At 48.8% G+C, this 23687-nt stretch overlaps 1 protein-coding gene across 1 annotated transcript in view; it reads right to left on the bottom strand.

Moving 5' to 3' along the window:
- The window catches only part of P3H2 (prolyl 3-hydroxylase 2), a 340022-nt gene that overhangs the window by 37068 nt on the left and 279267 nt on the right, over positions 1 to 23687 (bottom strand). The window contains exons 14-15 of the mRNA XM_078667931.1: positions 22138 to 22255; positions 18910 to 18985 (exon numbers count right to left, since the gene is read on the bottom strand). Of these exons, the coding sequence (XP_078524057.1) occupies positions 18910 to 18985; positions 22138 to 22255 (194 nt within the window). The remainder of the gene's footprint in view (positions 1 to 18909; positions 18986 to 22137; positions 22256 to 23687) is intronic.

Genomic DNA, 23687 nt, shown 5'->3' with positions numbered 1-23687 from the left:
ATTCTACCACTTTTCCAGATGAAATAGTGGCACAAATGTTTCTGAAACTGCCCCCAGCCGAGCAGCGACTGGTGGGTATGTATATGATCCAGCACCTCATCACGCTGTATGAGGGACAACATTCTGATCCAGGTCCGTTACATGATGTTCTGAACGAGTTACTCCAGTATAAATGGAAAGGTTTAGGTACTGATTTAATTAGTGTCATTCTAGAACAGCGCCACAAATATAGAACGTTTCTGAATCCGCATTTCGTTCACGTCTCACCTCCGGAAAGTAAACCATTTTACATAGATAGACAGAATCCGTTACGAGAAGTACACCCAGTTAGGACACCGGATGGTGAAATGCAACGAGTATTTGTTTACACCCCTATCACAAAGATGGAACTCTTAGAGATGAAGAAATTAATCCCCTGTCATGACAAAGATCCAGCAGGGTTCCATCGAGAATTAAAAGACATGCTCCGTATGGGAGAATACACGTATCCAGATATTATTAAAATGCTAAAAGTCCTGTTGCCCGCAGGGGTATATGAGAAACTCAAGGAAAAGGAATGGGAGGTGGGAGAGAAAAAGATAGATTGGACAGCTCTAGAAGCTGAAGATAATGCACGTGTACCAGGTACCGGTCTTGGAGATAAATGTAAAGAATTACCAGAGTTATTGATTCAGGTTTTGCCTAGGTTATTAGCCACGAAAAAGGAAGACTGGGATGCCATCTCAGCTTGTAAACAGAAACCAGACGAAGATACTAGTGATTTTTATTCTAGATTCGAGAAATGTTTTATCATTAACAGTGGTTTGAGGACAGGTAGCGAGTCATACCCTCATCTTTTTGTTACTAAACTAGTCGAGAATTCAAGTCCACAAGTTAAAAATCGAGTTTTGAAAGTCGAAAGTACTTGGCAAGCTAATACCCCGTCCCAAATGCTCCAGATGCTCCAGTATCACCAGAATAGAATCAGGGAAGAGCAAGAACACGAAAGGAAACGTATGAAAGATACGAAAATGAAAGTATTAATTGCCCAATCTGTTCCACAAGACAGTCAGAAAAGGGGTCCGAATCAAGCCAGTCATCCTGCAGCTCCCGTTAAAGGGACTTGCAATTATTGTAAACAGCCAGGTCATTTTATAAACGAGTGTGCAGTTCTGAAACACAACATAGCCACTGGTAAGACTAAAGAAAGACCACGTCCGCCCAGACAAGAACAAGTTTCACAGACTTCTCAGTCACCACAGAATGCACCACAGCCAGTTCCAGCATCACAGCCTATTGCTGCAACGCAGCATGTTACACAGCAGATGTACCAGTATGCCCAGACAGAGTATCCAGAGTATCAACAGTATTCATGAAACAGCCTAGAGAGGGAGGTAGGCTTGCCTCTCATCGAGATACCTGTAGATCAAGAGGGTCCCTATGTACACAGTCAAGTATTAGGGAAAGACAGAAAGTTTTTGATTGATACAGGGGCAAGTAGGACTACTATCAGTCATGACGAGGTTCCAGGGGCTCCGCTCTCAGGCTCTAAAAATGTTTCCCTTGGATTTTCAGGAAAACCCATTGTTAACGAGATTTCCAAACCAGTTTCTCTAGAAGTTGGTCCATTGTCCCGAACTACTGATTTGTTACTTACGAAATCATGTCCAGAAAATTTGTTAGGTATTAAAACATTGAAAGAATTAGGTGCAGTTATTTGCTGTTCCCCAGAAGGAATACGATTGTTTTTAAGGGACTATAAAGGTCACTATGTATTACGTGATTTTGATCCAAGATTGTCTAAGGTTCCGCAGCATTTATGGGCGCAAGGTCCAACTGATGTTGGTTTTATGCAAATCACACCCCATCGTGTGACCCTCAAACAAGGTATTGTCCTGCCACGAATCAGACAGTACAGATTGCCACCTGAGGCTGTAGCAGCCTTATCCAAAATTATTGACGAGCTCATTGCTCAAGGAGTGGTTGTAGAAACTGACTCCAATGTATGTAATTCTCCTATCATTCCAGTCATGAAACGTACTGATCCAAATGCACCTCCAGTATATCGATTAGTGATTGACCTTCGAGAACTTAATAAATGTATCATACCTCAGTATCCAGTAGTCCCAGATATTTCATCCCTATTGACAGCCATTGATTCTGAAGCCATATTTTTTACGGTAATAGACCTCAAGAATGCATTTTTCAGTGTCCCCATTCATCCAGACAGCCAGTACCTTTTTGGTTTTTGTTTAAATGGAAGGAGCTATAAATTCACACGAGCTCCTCAAGGTTTCACAGAAAGTCCTAGTATTTACAGTCAAGCACTTAAAAGACAACTAGACAATATTCACATGCCAACAGACACTGCCCTGCTCCAGTATGTCGATGATCTACTGATCACAGCCCGTTCTGAGCGTGACTGCGAGCGAGCATCACTTACCGTTCTGTATTTCCTAGCCGAGATGGGGCACAAGGTGTCCCCTTCAAAGCTCCAGTTCTGTGTCCAGCAAGTGATCTACTTAGGCCACTTACTGTCCAAGTGGGGTAGGCAGTTGACACCAGACCGTATCCAGTTAATAGCGAGTCTTCCACAGCCCAAGACACAGAAGGAGGTACGTGCTTTTATTGGCCTTACTTCCTATTGCAGACAATGGATTCCTCAGTATGCATTTCTAGCTAAGCCACTGATACAGTTAACGACACAGGAGGCAGCCGTATCGACTGTCCTCCCTTGGACATCTGAACATACACTTAGTTTCAATGAATTAAAGAAAGCCTTATGCCAAGCACCTGTTCTAGCTACACCGAACTACAGTAAGCCTTTTACACTTTTTGTCACAGAACGTGATGGTACTGCATTATCTGTTCTCACACAAGATCAAGCAGGACAGTACAAGCCCTGTGCTTATTTTTCGAGCACATTAGATCCAGTAGCCCAGGCTTTGCCTGCATGCCTCAAGTCAGTTGCAGCCACAGCTCTAGCAATCAGACAAAGTGATTCCATAGTATTAGGACACTCCCTGACAGTACAAGTTCCACATTCCGTGGAAGTTCTTTTAAACCGAACACAGACCCAGCACTTGACCATTGCACGTTTAACAGGTTATGAACTGACACTGTTCCAGCCACACATAGAAATCAGACGCTGCAACATTCTAAATCCTGCTACACTGTTACCGTCAGTTACTTCAAATACTGCCACACATGACTGTGTGGAAGTCGTTAACATTATGACTAAGCCAAGACAAGACCTGACAGACATTGCATTACCAGATCCCGACCTGACACTTTATGTGGACGGTTCATGTATGAGAACTAGTACAGGAGAACTAGTAGCCGCGTATGCAGTGACTACTGACACCGACGTTATTGAAACACATCGTATTGACACCCTGTCTGCTCAAGCAGCAGAGCTAGTCGCTCTGACCCAAGCCTGCATACATGTCAAGAACCTGAAAGTGAACATATATACAGATTCACGTTACGCATTCGGAGTTGTACACGACTTCGGAGTACTCTGGCAGGAGAGAGGTTTCATGACTTCTCATGGAACCAAGTTTCAGCATGGTCTCCTCATTCAAGCTCTGTTAGATGCGATACACTTACCGACAGCTATCGCTATCATGAAGTGCAAGGCACATACGAAAGTTACTGACATCATTTCCCAAGGTAATGATCTAGCAGATCGAACAGCCAAGCTTACAGCTCAGACACCAGACATTCCAGTTAACACAACACTGACACACACTCCAGATCCGACTACATGTATGACAGTCAAGGACCCTACACAAGATGTCATAGACATACAGTTACATGCTACTCCTGAGGAAATCAAGAAATGGTCCGAACAAGGAGGGGTCCAGACAGATCAGGGATGGGTGACGAAGGGAAAAGCCACATGGTTTCTCCCCGACTCTATGGTTCAAGTCATTATCAATACCGCACATAGTCCAGCACATTTAGGAGAAAAAGCTATGTTAGACAGTATACAGAACCTTTGGTTCAACAAGCATTTACGAGCTGCAGCCAAGCAGAAAGTCCGTACTTGTATGATATGTTGCCAGTTCAATCCAGGTAAAAGTGTCCCGGTGGAACAAGGTGGATTCCAACCCCCTGACCACCCTTTTGAAGTCCTCCAGATGGATTATATTCAGATGGAGCGATGTCGAGGTTTCAAGTATGTCCTCGTAGTTGTATGCGCTTTGTCCAGGTGGACAGAAGCATATCCAGTTCCAGATTACACAGCAGCGACCACTGCCAAGCAGTTGGTTCGTGAATTCTTCCCCCGTTATGGACTCCCTAGGGTCGTGTATTCTGATAACGGCCAGCCATTCTCATCTGAGTTAATGAAACATGTTTCCCTTCTGTTAGGGTACCAGTGGAAGTTCCATTGTGTACGCCATCCAGAAGCAGCCGGTCTCGTAGAGAGACATAATCAGACCCTGAAAATCCGTATTGCTAAGACATGTAAAGAGAAAGGTGTAGACTGGCTAGTTGCCCTGCCAGTTGCTTTATTCTTCATGCGAATGGTTGCACACTCCAGATCAGGTCTGTCTCCTTATGAGGTCGTATTCGGCCGCCCCCCAAACATGTGGGGAACACCTAGACCCCGCAGTATTACAGATGTTTCCAGTAATATGCTGACAGATTACCTAGCTTCCTTGATGTCTGCCCTACACTCTTGTCGTTCACAGGTTGCCGCCGCATTTCCAGACAATACCGAGGTGAAACCGCATGAAATCGTTCCAGGATGTTTTGTACTTGTGAGGAACTTTGATCGTTCAAGTCCGCTGGAGCCCCGTTGGAAGCAACCTCAACTAGTCCTTCTGACCACCCGCACGGCCGTGAAGTTGGAAGGCCGTAAAGGCTGGGTGCACCTGTCCCACGTCAAGAAATTCCATGGATGTCACATAAAAACATTGGACTGCCAGAATTCTAAAGACTGCCCTATCTTCAAGGACTGTCCCGCTACAAACTTTGAGTCCAAGCCTCCCCTGTTAGAGGAAACTCCGCAGCAGGAGTATAAAAAGAAACTCCGGTCTAGTAAAATAAGTCAGCCAGTTTAATTGTCTAAGTCCCCCTCGGGTGAAACGGTTAGACAGGTTTCTGACATGTATGAGATAGACCCCCATAGTGAGAGAGTTAGTCAAAACTCTATTCGATGTATCGTTTTTCTAAGTTTTCTATTGTTTCTAAGTTTGATGGTTACCTGCACAAGTTATGCATTTCATTTATGTTTTCCAATTTCTCATGTAAATAAGTTTCCTAATGCTACAGTAGAGCACACGTTTAGTGATCTGCCTCCTCACGAGTTATCCTATCGTCTTGCTATGCGAAATAACACATTCATCAGAATGTTACACTATTCACACCAGACCAGCAATGCTACTAATTGTTGGGTGTGTGGTCGACTTCCCCCTTTCCAGACACCGAAGGGAGTTCTGCCACTCTTTCCTTATCCGTTTTCACATAATGGTTCGTGTGGAGCATGGTCCACGTTAACGTCATCCTCCAATGATATGTCCCTTCTGAATAGAACATGTTTTCCAGACAAGCAAGGTCTCCCCCATAGAACAGGGTTAGATCTAGAAAATGAAGTTTATAATTTAGGTAATTATTCTTCGAATTTTATGGTATTGAATGTTCAGTCTGATACTACTCCAGACTTACCTGCCATTTCAGTACTACCAGTCAAAGGCGAATTATGTGTCTGAAATAATGGTTCCGCACATGTAGGACATAGTGATTGTACTACTACTGTCGAGTATAGTGACAGTGGGGAATCTATTTTCAAAGCCTCACGTCATTCTTATTTTGTTTGTGGTCAGACCGCATATGTTCGTCTGCCCCTCGATTGGGATGGAACCTGTTACATTGCCTTCCTACTGCCACCTGTTTTTCTAGCCCCATCTGATTATCATAGAAACACACATCTAGTACACGTTAGACATAGACGAGAGATCGAGTCCCCAATTGTCGATCAAACTGAAACTACTCTAGAACAATATCAAGATTTCAATAAAGGTTTCTTCTTCTTTATAGGACCTATCCAGAATAGTAAGTTAATCCGTAGGTTAACCAGAACCCTTGAAGCAGTAGTGAATGAGACTACTTCTGCTCTAGGTAACTTAACCGAAGAGCAATCTGCTATGAGATTTGTCGTGCTCCAAAATCGTCTCGTTCTTGACGTCATACTGGCCGATAGAGGAGGAGCATGTAGAGTCATCGGATCTAGTTGCTGCATTTTCATTCCTAATAACGCGCCGTCTGTTTATTCAGCTATAACCAGACTTCATAAAATTGCCCATCAGTTACACCAGAATCCAGGCACCTGGACATGGTCCAGTTGGCTCTGGAGTATTATATCTGCCTGGGGATGGAAAGTATTGTCATTTCTAGGTATTGCAGTAGCGATCATATTCAGTTGCTGCCTCTGTATACAATGTGGCCCTGCGATTTGCGGCATTTGTGCTACCTCTTGTATTCCTAGTCCTAAGTCCCGTTCCAAGACAATTCGAGATGAGCAAATGATGCTATATGAAATGATAGATGGTATCATGAATATAGATGTTTCCTGATGGAAACGTAGGGCACAAGGAGGGAATGTGGAAAAGTAAATTTTGCCATGTTATATGTGCCTACGTGTTCCCCATGTTATGTCATATGTGCATGATCGATATGCATGTATTCCCCTCTGATCGATTAAAGACTCAATTACAGTTGTGTCCATCTCTAGTATGTCAGTTTCCAGTTCTCGTGAATACAACGAATATCAGGCCTATGTAAAACTATGTTGCCACGTTTTACAGTGTGCACATTAATTCATTGAATTGTCCCCGTTTCTAGGCCTCAAAAGGGCCCGGACTCAGATTCAGCTCCTGTCTCCTGAACCCTCTTCGAGGAGCGATACAGCCCCCACCTGTATCCCTGACCCTTAGCTTACTTTCATGCCTCACAGTGCCCGGCTCGGCCTGGCTCTGCCTCTTAGTCTGCCAAGAGTATGTTATGATTCTAGTTATCAGTCCAGCCCTCCTTCTCTGCATTCCTAAGCTACTGAATCGCATCAATAGTTTCCGTCATGGTCTAGCCTTTATGTCTCCATGTAAGAAAATACTGTATTCATATTCATAGAATATTCCTCACACACACACTACATGTAGAATAATGCATGCACCAGTTTTAGTGTCTGTTAGCCTTTGCCCTGATAACTTCTGGATTCTATCAACATGTTCTCTAAACAACAGATACTAGATATGCCTGGGTACATGTCGCTCTGACACTCCAGACTTTCGTCTCCTCTTCTAGCACAGAAGTCATAGCCCCCCAGCTCCTCCTGGTAACACGTCATTGCCAGCTTGCGCACACCACTAGGTTAGAGGTCCCAGCTGCTCAGGTAGCCCCCTCCATGTTTCCGCCCCATTTATGACATATTCTGTTACGTTTGCATCACATGTCTATGTATACGCCCTGTACACACCTCTTGTTACACCCACTTTATGCCTTATCTTTCGCGACTGCTACAAACTCCGCCTACTGCTACGCCCCCTGTATTGAATATAATGTGTTTTGTTTAACTATAAATGTTGTGCCCTGTTATTAAAGTTTGCTAGCCATTCCCAGATCCTGCCCCGGCAGCTGCCGGGCCCTGCCATCCCATTCCCATGCAGGCTGTCCTGTTGCTGTCCTTTATGCTTAATTAAAGCCTGTATACTCCAGCTACCTCGTATCTTGACTCTTATTTATTGAGCTAAACCGTTTATTTATTATAGTCAAAAATAGTACAGGTAATTAATTATTTATTTACCACATTATGACATGTCCATGTCACATGCTCTATATAGGGATGACAACGAGGCCAATAAAAATAAGAATAGGAGAACACGAGAGTACCATAAGATGTGGACGCAATGCCACTACGATGTGCAACCACTTCAATGATCTGAAACACTCTGTTGAGGACTTGAAGTGGACGGTCCTAAAATCAAACGCAATGTGGGACGCCATAACATTATTCAGACCAGAACAACGTTGGGTGTTTCGCCTCCACACCAATCGTGATGGTCTAAATGATGAAATTCCGTGGATCGAAATAAAGGCTCCCTAATTCGAGCCACTGATGATACACACCAATCGGTCCGTGATTATGTGGTTACATGAACATATACTGTGCCTGCTAAGCAACAGACACACACAGACTTAACCGTGATAACCCAGTGGACGAATCCCGATTTTACCATGCCAAGATACCCCAACAGAGACTACACTAAGACCGCCACACATCACAATAGGATACCACCATGACTTGGTTGGTTTTAATGTACCCATAAACAAACTAGTTGTCCCTCTATGGTATACTCCGGGATATTGCAGAATATGACTTGGGATGTTTAAACAACTTACATCACCCCCCCCCCCCCAACACAGAGAGACTACTCTTCTTCACTCATGTCTGCCATGATACCACCGACACACGTAGAAGCGTCTGGTGAATAAGACACTGACAGCCACTGGAACACACTCATTCTCCATTCTACCTGACCCGAATATTATCCCGCGTGAGGCTTTGTGGGTGTATATTATATCCAACAACAGGCGATTAGCCACATAAAACATGTCTGCCTGATATGCATGTTTTTAGATCAAAACAATCTCTATTTGAAACCATACCAAAGAGCCTATTTAATATGGCTGCCAGACATGCACACTGGAGACGACACTGGGTCGGGACCAGTCCTGTCTGTTCCTGCCAGGGAAACTCCTTCAAGATAGGATCCCTCTGCACCCGGCTTCACATTTCGGGAGAAGCAGAGGACCAGGGTAGGTGCGACGAGCGACTCGCACTCAGGAACCGTGAGTACCATGACCAACATGAAGGTGTAATACCGTACTACCTGATAACGCTTTGCAGCCAACGATCACCGCTTAATTTTAGTTTCAGTTACCAAATCCATTTTTAGGGCGAGGCCTCCGCCCACGTAAGTGGGAGGAGTTTCGAGATCCTAATGTTAAAGAAGAGAAAAAAAAAGTATCTCCTAGGGCTTTGGCGAGACAAATTCCACACATTCCTTAGTGTGTTCTGTCATCTGGCCAGTGATTCGTCTACGTTGTGGTGTCGTTTTAATAGGCTTGAAGTGATAGGGTAAATGTAGTTTCCGTCCGCCATGTTGGGCATTTTTCGTTCGTGTGCGTGCAAAGAAGTACATTAATTATAATTAGGAGCTGTCAGGGTGCCTCCGTAAGTGAATCCAGATGGCCGGGCGCGTTCACCATTCAGCAGCGCGCAGCTGCTGCATGCCAGGCCGGGAAAGGGCTTCATTAGCCTCACTCATCTGGCGCTGAGACAGGCCCCCTCCCTCATCTGTATCGGCGAAACAGGACAGATGCAATAAAGAGTGCCTAGGAGCTGGCTAGATGCACCATGGAGCGCTTCGAATTGGGTAAAAGATGCCCGTTTCAAAGCAGCCACATGCAACTTAACATACTTACAAGCGGGCGTGTGTGTGTTAGAAACCAACTAATGTTAAACCATGTGTCCGCTATCACTCACTCTCTTCTCTCCACTACTGAACAGACAGAATAAGAGGGCCACTCTGGTCAGTCACTCATGAGTGACACTAAACTCTTCCCACAAGACCTCTGCAAATTATTGCGATCAAGCACTTCCTCACAGATGGTACCCGTTCGGTAAAGCGCTTTGGCGACGCGTCAGAGGCATGAAGCTCTATATAAGCACAATTAACATTACAGTTGCAGAGATATAAAATCGTCAGGTTTCACCCAATAGTTGAGAAAACTACACCATAAATAACAAATTACATGATGTTTGTTATATGTTTTACATAGCAAACATTTTCAGGGCTCGGATTGTGCATGGCTCTAAGAGCCAAGCCAGAGCCTGAGCTTGAGCTTGGCTGTCCCTGTTAACTTGTTTCCTCTCTCACCTTTAACCCCAAAACCCATTTTCAATTTTAAAGACGGTGAAAACAACATTTCGACATGCTGACGTTGAGATTGATGGAGCACTTAACAGGTGCCTTCTCCGTGGCCTCTTCTGCCGTGATTGGGTGGGCCAAAGTTCACATTTGGGTGGGCCTGGCCCCTGCTTTGGCTCCTCGTAACCATGGGCAGAAGGAGACACTGGCTGAAGAACCATTAACTCACTGATGTACTCGACCAGCGTTCAACCCTGTTGCCTCGTGAATATACAAAGATTGCAGCAACATTAACCAACTGAGCTATCTTACCCGGATATGAGGGTGTGATCTGCAAATTAAACACGGAGCTTAGAGAATGTACAGTCGCTCACCTAGGTTTGTCCATTGGATTCTTCCCTGAGACCTGCAGGCTACACCCATACCTCAGCAGCAGGAGCATTAACCCTCAGGACTGTTTTACCAGCTAGTGCGCTTCCATTTGTTTTCGGGCATAGCCGCCTGCGTGTGATGGGACTACGGGCAGTGCAGAGTGTAGAATCAGAGTGCAGAATCAGAGTGCAGAATCAGAGTGCAGAATCAGAGTGCAGTTTGAGAGTGCAGAGTGCAGTTTGAGAGTGGAGAGTGCAGTTTGAGAGTGCAGATTGAGAGTGCAGTGTGAGAGTGCAGTTTGAGAGTGTAGTTTGAGAGTGCAGTATGAGAGTTGAGAGTGCAGATTGAGAGTGCAGTTTGAGAGTGCAGATTGAGAGTGCAGTTTGAGAGTGCAGTTTGAGAGTGCAGTTTGAGAGTGCAGAGTGCAGTTTGAGAGTGGAGAGTGCAGATTGAGAGTGCAGTTTGAGAGTGCAGTTTGAGAGTGCAGTTTGAGAGTGCAGTTTGAGAGTGCAGTTTGAGAGTGCAGTTTGAGAGTGCAGTATGAGACTTGAGAGTGCAGATTGATAGTGCAGATTTAGAGTGCAGAATCAGAGTGCAGAGTGCAGATTGCAGTTTGAGAGTGCAGAGTGCAGTTTGAGAGTGGAGAGTGCAGTTTGAGAGTGCAGATTGAGAGTGCAGTTTGAGAGTGCAGTTTGAGTGTAGTTTGAGAGTGCAGTATGAGAGTTGAGAGTGCAGTTTGAGAGTGCAGTTTGAGAGTGCAGTTTGAGAGTGCAGTATGAGACTTGAGAGTGCAGATTGAGAGTGCAGATTGATAGTGCAGATTGAGAGTGCAGAATCAGAGTGCAGAGTGCAGATTGCAGTTTGAGAGTGCAGTTTGAGAGTGCAGAGTGCAGATTGAGAGTGGAGAGTGCAGTTTGAGAGTGCAGATTGAGAGTGCAGTTTGAGAGTGCAGATTGAGAGTGCAGAGTGGCAGTGAGTGCAGACTGAGTGCAGAGTGACAGTGAGTGCAGACTGAGTGCAGAGTGACAGTGAGTGCAGACTGAGTGCAGAGTGACAGTGAGTGCAGAGTGACAGTGAGTGCAGAGTGAGTGCAGAGTGAGTGCAGAGTGACAGTGAGTGCAGAGTGACAGCGAGTGCAGAGTGACAGCGAGTGCAGAGTGACAGCGAGTGCAGAGTGACAGCGAGTGCAGAGTGACAGTGAGTGCAGAGTGACAGTGAGTGCAGAGTGACAGTGAGTGCAGAGTGACAGTGAGTGCAGAGTGACAGCAGAGTGACAGTGAGTGCAGAGTGACAGTGAGTGCAGAGTGACAGTGAGTGCAGAGTGACAGTGAGTGCAGAGTGAGTGCAGAGTGACAGTGAGTGACAGTGAGTGCAGAGTGACAGTGAGTGCAGAGTGACAGCAGAGTGACAGTGAGTGCAGAGTGACAGTGAGTGCAGAGTGACAGCAGAGTGACAGTGAGTGCAGAGTGACAGTGAGTGCAGAGTGACAGTGAGTGCAGAGTGACAGCAGAGTGACAGTGAGTGCAGAGTGACAGTGAGTGCAGAGTGACAGTGAGGGCAGAGTGACAGTGAGGGCAGAGTGACAGTGAGGGCAGAGTGACAGTGAGGGCAGAGTGACTGTAGAGTGACAGTGAGTGCAGAGTGACAGTGAGTGCAGAGTTACAGTGAGTGCAGAGTGACAGTGAGTGCAGAGTGACAGCAGAGTGACAGTGAGTGCAGAGTGACAGCAGAGTGACAGTGAGTGCAGAGTGACAGTGAGTGCAGAGTGACAGCAGAGTGACAGTGAGTGCAGAGTGACAGTGAGTGCAGAGTGACAGCAGAGTGACAGTGAGTGCAGAGTGACAGTGAGTGCAGAGTGAGAGTGAGTGCAGAGTGAGAGTGAGTGCAGAGTGAGAGTGAGTGCAGAGTGACAGTGAGTGCAGAGTGACAGTGAGTGCAGAGTGACAGTGAGGGCAGAGTGACTGTAGAGTGAGTGCAGAGTGAGTGCAGAGTGACAGTGAGTGCAGAGTGAGTGCAGAGTGACAGTGAGTGCAGAGTGACAGTGAGTGCAGAGTGACAGTGAGTGCAGAGTGACAGTGAGTGCAGAGTGACTGTAGAGTGCAGAGTGACTGTAGAGTGCAGAGTGACAGTGAGTGCAGAGTGACAGTGAGTGCAGAGTGACAGTGAGTGCAGAGTGACAGTGAGTGCAGAGTGACTGTAGAGTGAGTGCAGGGTGAGTGCAGAGTGACAGTGAGTGCAGAGTGACAGTGAGTGCAGAGTGACAGTGAGTGCAGAGTGACAATGAGTGCAGAGTGACAGTGATTGCAGAGTGACAGCAGAGTGACAGTGAGTGCAGAGTGACAGTGAGGGCAGAGTGACTGTAGAGTGAGTGCAGAGTGAGTGCAGAGTGACAGTGAGTGCAGAGTGACAGTGAGGGCAGAGTGACAGTGAGGGCAGAGTGACAGTGAGGGCAGAGTGACTGTAGAGTGACAGTGAGTGCAGAGTGACAGTGAGTGCAGAGTTACAGTGAGTGCAGAGTGACAGTGAGTGCAGAGTGACAGCAGAGTGACAGTGAGTGCAGAGTGACAGTGAGTGCAGAGTGACAGTGAGTGCAGAGTGACAGCAGAGTGACAGTGAGTGCAGAGTGACAGTGAGTGCAGAGTGACAGCAGAGTGACAGTGAGTGCAGAGTGACAGTGAGTGCAGAGTGAGAGTGAGTGCAGAGTGAGAGTGAGTGCAGAGTGACAGTGAGTGCAGAGTGACAGTGAGTGCAGAGTGACAGTGAGGGCAGAGTGACTGTAGAGTGAGTGCAGAGTGAGTGCAGAGTGACAGTGAGTGCAGAGTGAGTGCAGAGTGACAGTGAGTGCAGAGTGACAGTGAGTGCAGAGTGACAGTGAGTGCAGAGTGACAGTGAGTGCATAGTGACAGTGAGTGCAGAGTGACTGTAGAGTGCAGAGTGACAGTGAGTGCAGAGTGACAGCAGAGTGACAGTGAGTGCAGAGTGACAGTGAGTGCAGAGTGACAGTGAGTGCAGAGTGAGAGTGAGTGCAGAGTGAGAGTGAGTGCAGAGTGACAGTGAGTGCAGAGTGACAGTGAGTGCAGAGTGACAGTGAGGGCAGAGTGACTGTAGAGTGAGTGCAGAGTGAGTGCAGAGTGACAGTGAGTGCAGAGTGAGTGCAGAGTGACAGTGAGTGCAGAGTGACAGTGAGTGCAGAGTGACAGTGAGTGCAGAGTGACAATGAGTGCAGAGTGACAGTGATTGCAGAGTGACAGCAGAGTGACAGTGAGTGCAGAGTGACAGTGAGGGCAGAGTGACTGTAGAGTGAGTGCAGAGTGAGTGCAGAGTGACAGTGAGTGCAGAGTGACAGTGAGTGCATAGTGACAGTGAGTGCAGAGTGACTGTAGAGTGCAGAGTGACTGTAGAGTGCAGAGTGACTGTAGAGTGCAGAGTGACAGTGAGTGCAGAGTGACTGTAGAGTGAGTGCAGGGTGAGTGCAGAGTGACAGTGAGTGCAGAGTGACAGTGAGTGCAGAGTGACAGTGAGTGCAGAGTGACAATGAGTGCAGAGTGACAGTGAGTGCAGAGTGACAGTGATTGCAGAGTGACAGCAGAGTGACAGTGAGTGCAGAGTGACAGTGAGGGCAGAGTGACTGTAGAGTGAGTGCAGAGTGACAGTGAGTGCAGAGTGAGTGCAGAGTGACAGTGAGTGCAGAGTGACAGTGAGTGCAGAGTGACAGTGAGTGCAGAGTGACAGTGAGTGCAGAGTGACAGTGAGTGCAGAGTGACAATGAGTGCAGAGTGACAGTGATTGCAGAGTGACAGCAGAGTGACAGTGAGTGCAGAGTGACAATGAGTGCAGAGTGACAGTGAGTGCAGAGTGACAATGAGTGACAGTGAGTGCAGAGTGACAGTGAGTGCAGAGTGACAGTGAGTGCAGAGTGACAGTGAGTGCAGAGTGACTGCAGAGACAGTGTGTCAGGGTGCACATTGTGTGAGTGTGCAGAATGAGTGTGCAGGGTAAACAGTGTGTGACTATGCAGGGTGACATTGGGAGTGTGCGGGTGAGCAGTGTGTGAATGTGTAGGGGCAGTGTGTGAGTGTGCAGAAAACACCACACACACATACACCACACACACATAACGCACACACAAACCACACACCTCAGTCTCTCAACACCACACACTTGTCACCACTCAACACAACACACTCACCACCACACTCACTCCCCAGGCTCACCCCCACAGACTCACCACCACACACTCACCAGCACACAGAAAACAACACACACAACAACACACCCCCAGCCGTCAATGAATGCTTTCACCATGCACAAACACCAACAACCATCATCCATCTGTGCACGCTTTTACCAAGCACACACCCACCAGCCGTCAGTGCACCCTTCCACCAGGCACACACACCTCCAGCCGGCAGTGCACTTTTCCACCAAGCAATCGCAGTATGGTACACTTTACTTTTAAACATATTCATATAAAGCACAGCATGCCACCATTGGTAAAATTACAATTCAACCAAGATACTTCCACTACACACCACATGCACACACTCCATAACACATGGCAAAAAGACATTGGCATTTACAATGCCATTAGCTCAAACTCAAATAAATCCGAGCCCGATTGCATTTCTAATGCTTGTTTACCTTGCTCCCATACTTTTAGTTGAGCACGCCAGAGCGCGACACCTGTCTCTTCTCAGGGGGCACCTCAATTCACATTCTCAGGTAAGACCGCTACTTTTCCACATTAAATTCACGCAACTTGTGGAACATGATCAAGCTTCCGTTTTACGATACCACAACCACTTTTTTAGGTATGTCCATACTTATTATGGTGGCATGTGACAATCACTAACAGCTCATTGGTTCACTGGGCAACATTTATTAAATACACAGTGGCACTAGCTGTATGAATGAGGCTGATACCTCATTGGAAGAGACAACATGAGAATATAAGATGTACCTGTATATGTGTCGCACAATGTCATATGCTTTTGTTTTTTTAAGTTGTGTGTGTATCTTGGTTGTCTGCAGGCGTATGGTAGCCACTTCAGCTTCAGAAACACATTCTGGTCCACGAGAAGGGACATTCTGGTTAATAAGATGGTCTTATGCCTGAAACATGACAACTTTGTTGTTTTCTTTTAATGCATTAACTTTTTTTGTCTTTCAAAATAGGTTGGAAACCCAAGACAAGTAGGTACTACTCATAGGGTACTTGTATCAACACAATTATAAGGTGGAAAATTCACCCATTATTTTTTGCCCTGAAGAAGCTCCATAGATCCTTATTTGACGCCTAAGGGCGCGAAACATGTTGACCAGCGTTTGACCCTCGCATGGGTGAAATCGTCAAGCTACAAGCGTATATTATTTAGCCATTAGTAGCACCAACCAATGAAGGTTTTTATTCTGACAGGGAAATCAAGGTATTAAAAGTTTCGGTGATATCCCCAATCAGTTTTAACTCACATCACAGCACATCCAACCCCAACCCACTTAGACATTACTTGCACTCATCAAACGACGAAAAAACAAAAGATCCCTGCTAACATGACCCTTCGGGGACCCGACGAGGAGCAACCACCGTATGATGAAGCACAACATCCCTCGGGATGTGTGAGGGCAACATGAAACAGTCTCGTTGACTGCTCCTCTCAATCTGTCCAACCTTGTTAGAACTCTTCTATCTCTTTCCTATCTAGGAACAGTGACCCCGAGTTTTTGTATTTATGTTCCTCATGTTTGCAGGCAGTGGTATGACCCTCATGTATGAAGGCAGCGGTATGACCCTCATGTATGAAGGCAGACTTATGTCCCTTGGGTATGCAAGCTGTGCTAGTGGTATGTCCCTCGTGCATGTAGGCAGTGGTATGTCCCTCGTGCATGTAGGCAGTGGTATGTCCCTCATGTGTACAGGCAGTGGTATGCCCATCAGGTATGCAGGCAGTGGAATGTCCCTCATGTATGCAGGCAGAGGTATGTCCCTTGGGTATGCAGGCAGTGGTCTTTCCCTCAGCGATGCAGGCAGTGGTATGTCCCTCAGGTATGCAGGGAGCGGTGTGCCCCTCACTTATGTAGGCAGAGGTATGTCCCTCATGTATGTAGGCAGAGGTATGTCCCTCATGTATGTATGCAGTGATGTATGTCCCTCATGTGTGCAGACAGTGGTATGCCCCTCAGGTATGCAGTTAGTGGTATGTCCCTCATGTATGCAGGCAGAGGTATGCCCCTCAGGTATGCCAGCAGTGGTATTTTCCTCAGCCATGCAGGCAGTGGTATGTCCCTCATGTGTGTAGGCAGTGGTGTGTCCCTGGTGAATGCAGGCAGTGGGGTGTCCCTCACGTATGCAGGCAGTGGTGTGTCCCTCACGTATGCAGGCAGTGGTGTGTCCCTCACTTATGCAGGCAGTGGTATGTCCCTCATGTGTGCAGGCAGTGGTGTGTCCCTGGTGTATGCAGGCAGTGGTGTGTCCCTCACTTTTGCAGGCAGTGGTATGTCCCTCATGTGTGCAGGCAGTGGTGTGTCCCTGGTGTATGCAGGCAGTGGTGTGTCCCTGGTGTATGCAGGCAGTGGTGTGTCCCTGGTGTATGCAGGCAGTGGTGTGTCCCTGGTGTATGCAGGCAGTGGTGTGTCCCTCACGTATGCAGGCAGTGGTGTGTCCCTCACGTATTCAGGCAGTGGTGTGTCCCTCACGTATGCAGGCAGTGGTGTGTCCCTCACGTATGCAGGCAGTGGTGTGTCCCTCACGTATGCAGGCAGTGGTGTGTCCCTCACGTATGCAGGCAGTGATGTGTCCCTCACGTATGCAGGCAGTGGTGTGTCCCTCACGTATGCAGGCAGTGGTGTGTCCCTCACGTATGCAGGCAGTGGTGTGTCCCTCACGTATGCAGGCAGTGGTGTTTCCCTCACGTATGCAGGCAGTGGTTTGTCCCTCGTGTATGCAGGCAGTGGTGTGTCCCTCACGTATGCAGGCAGTGGTGTGTCCCTGGTGAATGCAGGCAGTGGTGTGTCCCTCACGTATGCAGGCAGTGGTGTGTCCCTCACGTATGCAGGCAGTGGTGTGTCCCTCACTTATGCAGGCAGTGGTGTGTCCCTCATGTGTGCAGGCAGTGGTGTGTCCCTGGTGTATGCAGGCAGTGGTGTGTCCCTGGTGTATGCAGGCAGTGGTGTGTCCCTCACTTATGCAAGCAGTGGTGTGTCCCTCACTTATGCAGGCAGTGGTATGTCCCTCATGTGTGCAGGCAGTGGTGTGTCCCTGGTGAATGCAGGCAGTGGTGTGTCCCTGGTGTATGCAGGCAGTGGTGTGTCCCTCACGTATTCAGGCAGTGGTGTGTCCCTCACGTATGCAGGCAGTGGTGTGTCCCTCACGTATGCAGGCAGTGGTGTGTCCCTCACGTATGCAGGCAGTGGTGTGTCCCTCACGTATGCAGGCAGTGGTGTGTCCCTCACGTATGCAGGCAGTGGTGTGTCCCTCACGTATGCAGGCAGTGGTGTGTCCCTCACGTATGCAGGCAGTGGTGTGTCCCTCACGTATGCAGGCAGTGGTGTGTCCCTCACGTATGCAGGCAGTGGTGTGTCCCTCACGTATGCAGGCAGTGGTTTGTCCCTCGTGTATGCAGGCAGTGGTGTGTCCCTCACGTATGCAGGCAGTGGTGTGTCCCTCACGTATGCAGGCAGTGGTGTGTCCCTCACGTATGCAGGCAGTGGTGTGTCCCTGGTGTATGCAGGCAGTGGTGTGTCCCTCACGTATGCAGGCAGTGGTGTGTCCCTGGTGTATGCAGGCAGTGGTTTGTCCCTCGTGTATGCAGGCAGTGGTTTGTCCCTCGTGTATGCAGGCAGTGGTGTGTCCCTGGTGTATGCAGGCAGTGGTGTGTCCCTGGTGTATGCAGGCAGTGGTGTGTCCCTCACTTATGCAAGCAGTGGTGTGTCCCTCACTTATGCAGGCAGTGGTATGTCCCTCATGTGTGCAGGCAGTGGTGTGTCCCTGGTGAATGCAGGCAGTGGTGTGTCCCTGGTGTATGCAGGCAGTGGTGTGTCCCTCACGTATGCAGGCAGTGGTGTGTCCCTCACGTATTCAGGCAGTGGTGTGTCCCTCACGTATGCAGGCAGTGGTGTGTCCCTCACGTATGCAGGCAGTGGTGTGTCCCTCACGTATGCAGGCAGTGGTGTGTCCCTCACGTATGCAGGCAGTGGTGTGTCCCTCACGTATGCAGGCAGTGGTGTGTCCCTCACGTATGCAGGCAGTGGTGTGTCCCTCACGTATGCAGGCAGTGGTGTGTCCCTCACGTATGCAGGCAGTGGTGTGTCCCTCACGTATGCAGGCAGTGGTTTGTCCCTCGTGTATGCAGGCAGTGGTGTGTCCCTCACGTATGCAGGCAGTGGTGTGTCCCTCACGTATGCAGGCAGTGGTGTGTCCCTCACGTATGCAGGCAGTGGTGTGTCCCTGGTGTATGCAGGCAGTGGTGTGTCCCTCACGTATGCAGGCAGTGGTTTGTCCCTCGTGTATGCAGGCAGTGGTTTGTCCCTCGTGTATGCAGGCAGTGGTTTGTCCCTCGTGTATGCAGGCAGTGGTGTGTCGCTCATGTATGTAGGCAGTGGTATGTCTCACTCAGGCGGTACTCACTGTGACTGTCTTGGCGTCCATCTCCGTGAAGACAAACTCTCCGCCTTCAAAGTCCCCGTTGAGGTAGAGGATAGCGCTGGAAAAGAGGAGACGAACTGTTACAGGTGTCCCTTTACCCCTGTACCCCGCAAACCACAGCCAAGCAATGTACACATATTAACCCCTGGAGCAGGGCCTGGCTTCACACAAACATGGCAACACTTTTAAAAACTATTCTGCATTACTGTGGCAAAGTGGGCAGTGTTACAGAAAATTTGAACAGAAGTAAAAACATTTTTTTTTAAAACAGTCAATGCATTTGCACCTTGTCCGCTGCTTGTTTAACTAGGAATAAAGACAGGGTTAATGACGGCATTGAAAAACATGCAGTAATAAAATAATGATGGTGCGTCTGTAGTTTCACTGAGTAATGACGGTGCATCAGGAGTACCGCTGACCCATGATGGTGCCGCAGGAGTACAGAGGACCAATGACGGTATGTCAGGAGTACAGAGGACCAATGACGGTACGTCAGGAGTACAGAGGACCAATGACGGTACGTCAGGAGTACAGAGGACCAATGACGGTACGTCAGGAGTACAGAGGACCAATGACGGTACGTCAGGAGTACAGAGGACCAATGACGGTACGTCAGGAGTACAGAGGACCAATGACGGTACGTCAGGAGTACAGAGGACCAATGACGGTACGTCAGGAGTACAGAGGACCAATGACGGTACGTCAGGAGTACAGAGGAGTACAGAGGACCAATGACGGTACGTCAGGAGTACAGAGGACCAATGACGGTACGTCAGGAGTACAGAGGACCAATGAAGGTGTGTCAGGAGTACCGCTGACCCATGATGGTGGGTCAGGAGTACAGCGGACCAATGACGGTGCGTCAGGAGTACCGCTGAGCCATGATGGTGTGTCAGGAGTACCGCTGACCCAGGATGGTGCCGCAGGAGTACAGAGGACCAATGACGGTACGTCAGGAGTACAGAGGACCAATGACGGTACGTCAGGAGTACAGAGGACCAATGACGGTACGTCAGGAGTACAGAGGACCAATGACGGTACGTCAGGAGTACAGAGGAGTACAGAGGACCAATGACGGTACGTCAGGAGTACAGAGGACCAATGACGGTACGTCAGGTGTACAGAGGACCAATGAAGGTGTGTCAGGAGTACCGCTGACCCATGATGGTGGGTCAGGAGTACAGCGGACCAATGACGGTGCGTCAGGAGTACCGCTGAGCCATGATGGTGTGTCAGGAGTACCGCTGACCCATGATGGTGTGTCAGGAGAACCGCTGACCCATGACGGTGCGTCAGGAGTACCGCTGAGCCATGATGGTGGGTCAGGAGTACAGCGGACCCATGATGGTGGGTCAGGAGTACAGCGGACCAATGACGGTGCGTCAGGAGTACCGCTGAGCCATGATGGTGTGTCAGGAGTACCGCTGACCCATGATGGTGTGTCAGGAGTACCGCTGACCCATGATGGTGGGTCAGGAGTACAGCGGACCAATGACGGTGCGTCAGGAGTACCGCTGAGCCATGATGGTGTGTCAGGAGTACCGCTGAGCCATGATGGTGGGTCAGGAGTACAGCGGACCAATGACGGTGTGTCAGGAGAACCGCTGATCCATGATGGCGTGTCAGGAGTACCGCTGACCCATGATGGTGGGTCAGGAGTACAGCGGACCAATGACGGTGCGTCAGGAGTACCGCTGAGCCATGATGGTGTGTCAGGAGTACCGCTGACCCATGATGGTGTGTCAGGAGAACCGCTGACCCATGACGGTGCGTCAGGAGTACCGCTGAGCCATGATGGTGGGTCAGGAGTACAGCGGACCCATGATGGTGGGTCAGGAGTACAGCGGACCAATGACGGTGCGTCAGGAGTACCGCTGAGCCATGATGGTGTGTCAGGAGTACCGCTGACCCATGATGGTGGGTCAGGAGTACAGCGGACCAATGACGGTGCGTCAGGAGTACCGCTGAGCCATGATGGTGTGTCAGGAGTACCGCTGAGCCATGATGGTGGGTCAGGAGTACAGCGGACCAATGACGGTGCGTCAGGAGTTCCGCTGAGCCATGATGGTGTGTCAGGAGTACCGCTGACCCATGATGGTGGGTCAGGAGTACAGCGGACCAATGACGGTGTGTCAGGAGAACCGCTGACCCATGATGGCGTGTCAGGAGTACCGCTGACCCATGATGGTGCATCAGGAGTACCGCTGACCCATGATAGTGTGTCAAGAGTATGACTGACCCATGAGGGTGCCTCAGAAGTATGGCTGACCCATCATGGTGCGCCACAAGGGAGCCAGAAATAACAGAAGGAACGTGAGATAAATGGAAGAGGAGGCCATGACGATCAGTTTGGGCAGGGAAAAGGGTGTGGCCAGACCCTACATCACATCCCAGAAAAGTTTTCCCCTTTGCATCATGGTACATGCAGTCCACAATTTGCGCTTCCCTCAGTGTCCTTTTTGTAAAATTTGCGTTCCGGCCATTGATTACACTTCATCCGGCCTGAGCCAGAGATTCTGACCCGACTACGGATGTAAAGATACGACTCATAAAATACCAAAAGTTGTAAAGCTAAACTTTCGTCTCAGATTGCCTTTGTAACTTGGGCCCAAATTTGCTCTGCAGCATTGCTTAAAGGGCAAAACACAGAGCAGAGTTCTATCTATGAAGATCGGCCTGCTGTTGGTGCCCTCCCCTACACTAGCGCTGTAACATGGATGCCTTGAACAACGCACAGCTGCACACCGTGGTTCAAAGGTGAGTGTGCGCTCTTTAGCATAGGATTTGCACTGGAAGAATAACCGTCCCGTACACACTCTTATGCCCAGTCAAACTCAGAAGGAGGGCATGCATTGGATGTTGGATCGGAGTGGGGCGCTGCAGCACACACGCAATGCGTCGGTTGTTGATGAAAGGAACACGTTTTCCATTGTTTATACCTTCTTCAGTGGATCTTAGTAGATCGGGTTCTATGTCAATACCTAGAGGTGTTTACACTGATCCACCCCGGTAACTTCCCTTGACGCAAAGCTGCGCTAAGTGGGTTTTGGGCTGAGAAAAGGGCACATTTCAGCACAAAACATCTTTGCACTGTAAACACCATGCACTGCTCTGTGTCACTTGTGCTGACACGTCAGTGAGTCTGGGGGCATGTTTAATGGAGTTTCTCTCAGTCATGCACACACGTCGCCCTCGCACCGTGGTCCTCACCTGTAGTCCCTGTATGTATACGCCGGCGCCTCCTTCCAGCACTCGTTGGCTTCCGGGTCGAGCAGGCAGTTGTCAGCGTGGATGGGGTGGCTCAAATCGTTTCTTTGATCTTGCTGGCCTGGGAGGGAGAGAAGAGGCGATACAGAGTGAGACAAGGGTGGGGAGCTTTGCTGATTAAGGGGTCTGTATAGGGGTGTCTGTTGTGCACAAAGGCACTCTCATGCCGTGAGAATTCAATTCACAAACAACAGTCCGAAAAACATCAGTCAGCCTGATCAATGCAGCCACCTAGCTGCAGCAATCTCAGTAGTGTAGGAACTAGGGGAGAGGTGTGGCGCAGCGGGAAGAGCGGCTGACTCCGGAGCTCACAGTTCGATCCCTGGCACTTGGCGGCAGCTCAGCTCAGCATCATGAGACTCTAGGCAATAGCTCACTTAATCTCCTCGACTCCCTCCAGCGCCTTGAGACCCTTAGCAGTGAATATTTTGAGGTTTACAAATGTGGAAATATTATTATTATTTTAGTGAAAGGGATGTGAGATTAAAAGAGGGGCAGAAGATTGTTGGGGAGGAGAGACAAGTGATGGACAGAGGGAAAGAAGGAAGCCTCGAGGGAGGCAGAACAGGTGGGTGGCAGAATGAGGAATTAAGAGCGATGGGGAGAAGAGAAAGAGGAAAAAACTGAAAGTAAGAGGATCAGAGAGACACCGGAGGGAGAAGAGGGCAAGACTTTGAGAGGACAAAGTGAGAGAATGTCTAATAATAGAGGGTGTGACAGCCAGAAATGGAGTAAAAGAAGAGTGTAAAAAGGGAGGCAAATGTAGAAAGGGTCGAGCAAAAGGGAACCTTGAGAAAGACAGAGAAGTGAAAAAACATGAGAGAGGAGGGTGTAGAGTGGTGAGGCTGGGCCTACCACGTGTGTATATGCGCACTGAATAATTACACCAACACTTGCTTGCACTCAGCCGGAAAGACCCCGAGCGGTCTTCCGCTTGTTTATTTATACCGAGGGGCGAGCCCGCCCCAAGGTTGCGTGTGCGTGCGTGCGTGCAAAGATACAATGTATGTGAGAGCCCGGATGGCTCTCTACATCCCTCCTTTATTTTAGTCTCTTTCTGCAGGCACATTCATAGTCTCTTACTCATGGAGACGAACAAGCAAAGTCCAACAACCGTTGACTCGGCCTAGGATTGGGCCGCAGGTTGTAGCGACGATCCTGGGTCCGAGGTAGTTCGACAACCCCAGCCGGGGTTGTCCTCGGACCCTCGCTCGCATCTTCGACCCTTGGCTGACTCCGCCCGACCGCAGGGCCTGGTGACACTGGCCTGGGTGGGGCGGCCATTCGCGGCAGAGTAGGTGTTGGATCAGAACAATTATCAAAGTCCATGCTTTCTTGGTCTCCATGTTCCATTCCCTCGGTCCGTTGACGCACATTGACATTGTCCAGTACTTTCTTGAAACATGAGGCATTCCTCGTCACGGTTTGGCCATTCCTCCTTGCTGTAATCATAGTCCCTTGCACTCGCTCCACTGTCCATACTTCTGGCTCAA

Source organism: Lissotriton helveticus, chromosome 11, assembly GCF_964261635.1.
Source record: "Lissotriton helveticus chromosome 11, aLisHel1.1, whole genome shotgun sequence".
Taxonomy (NCBI): Eukaryota; Metazoa; Chordata; class Amphibia; order Caudata; family Salamandridae; genus Lissotriton; species Lissotriton helveticus.
The sequence above is the reverse complement of the archived record's forward strand: the minus strand, read 5'-3'. Positions and strand labels throughout refer to the sequence as shown.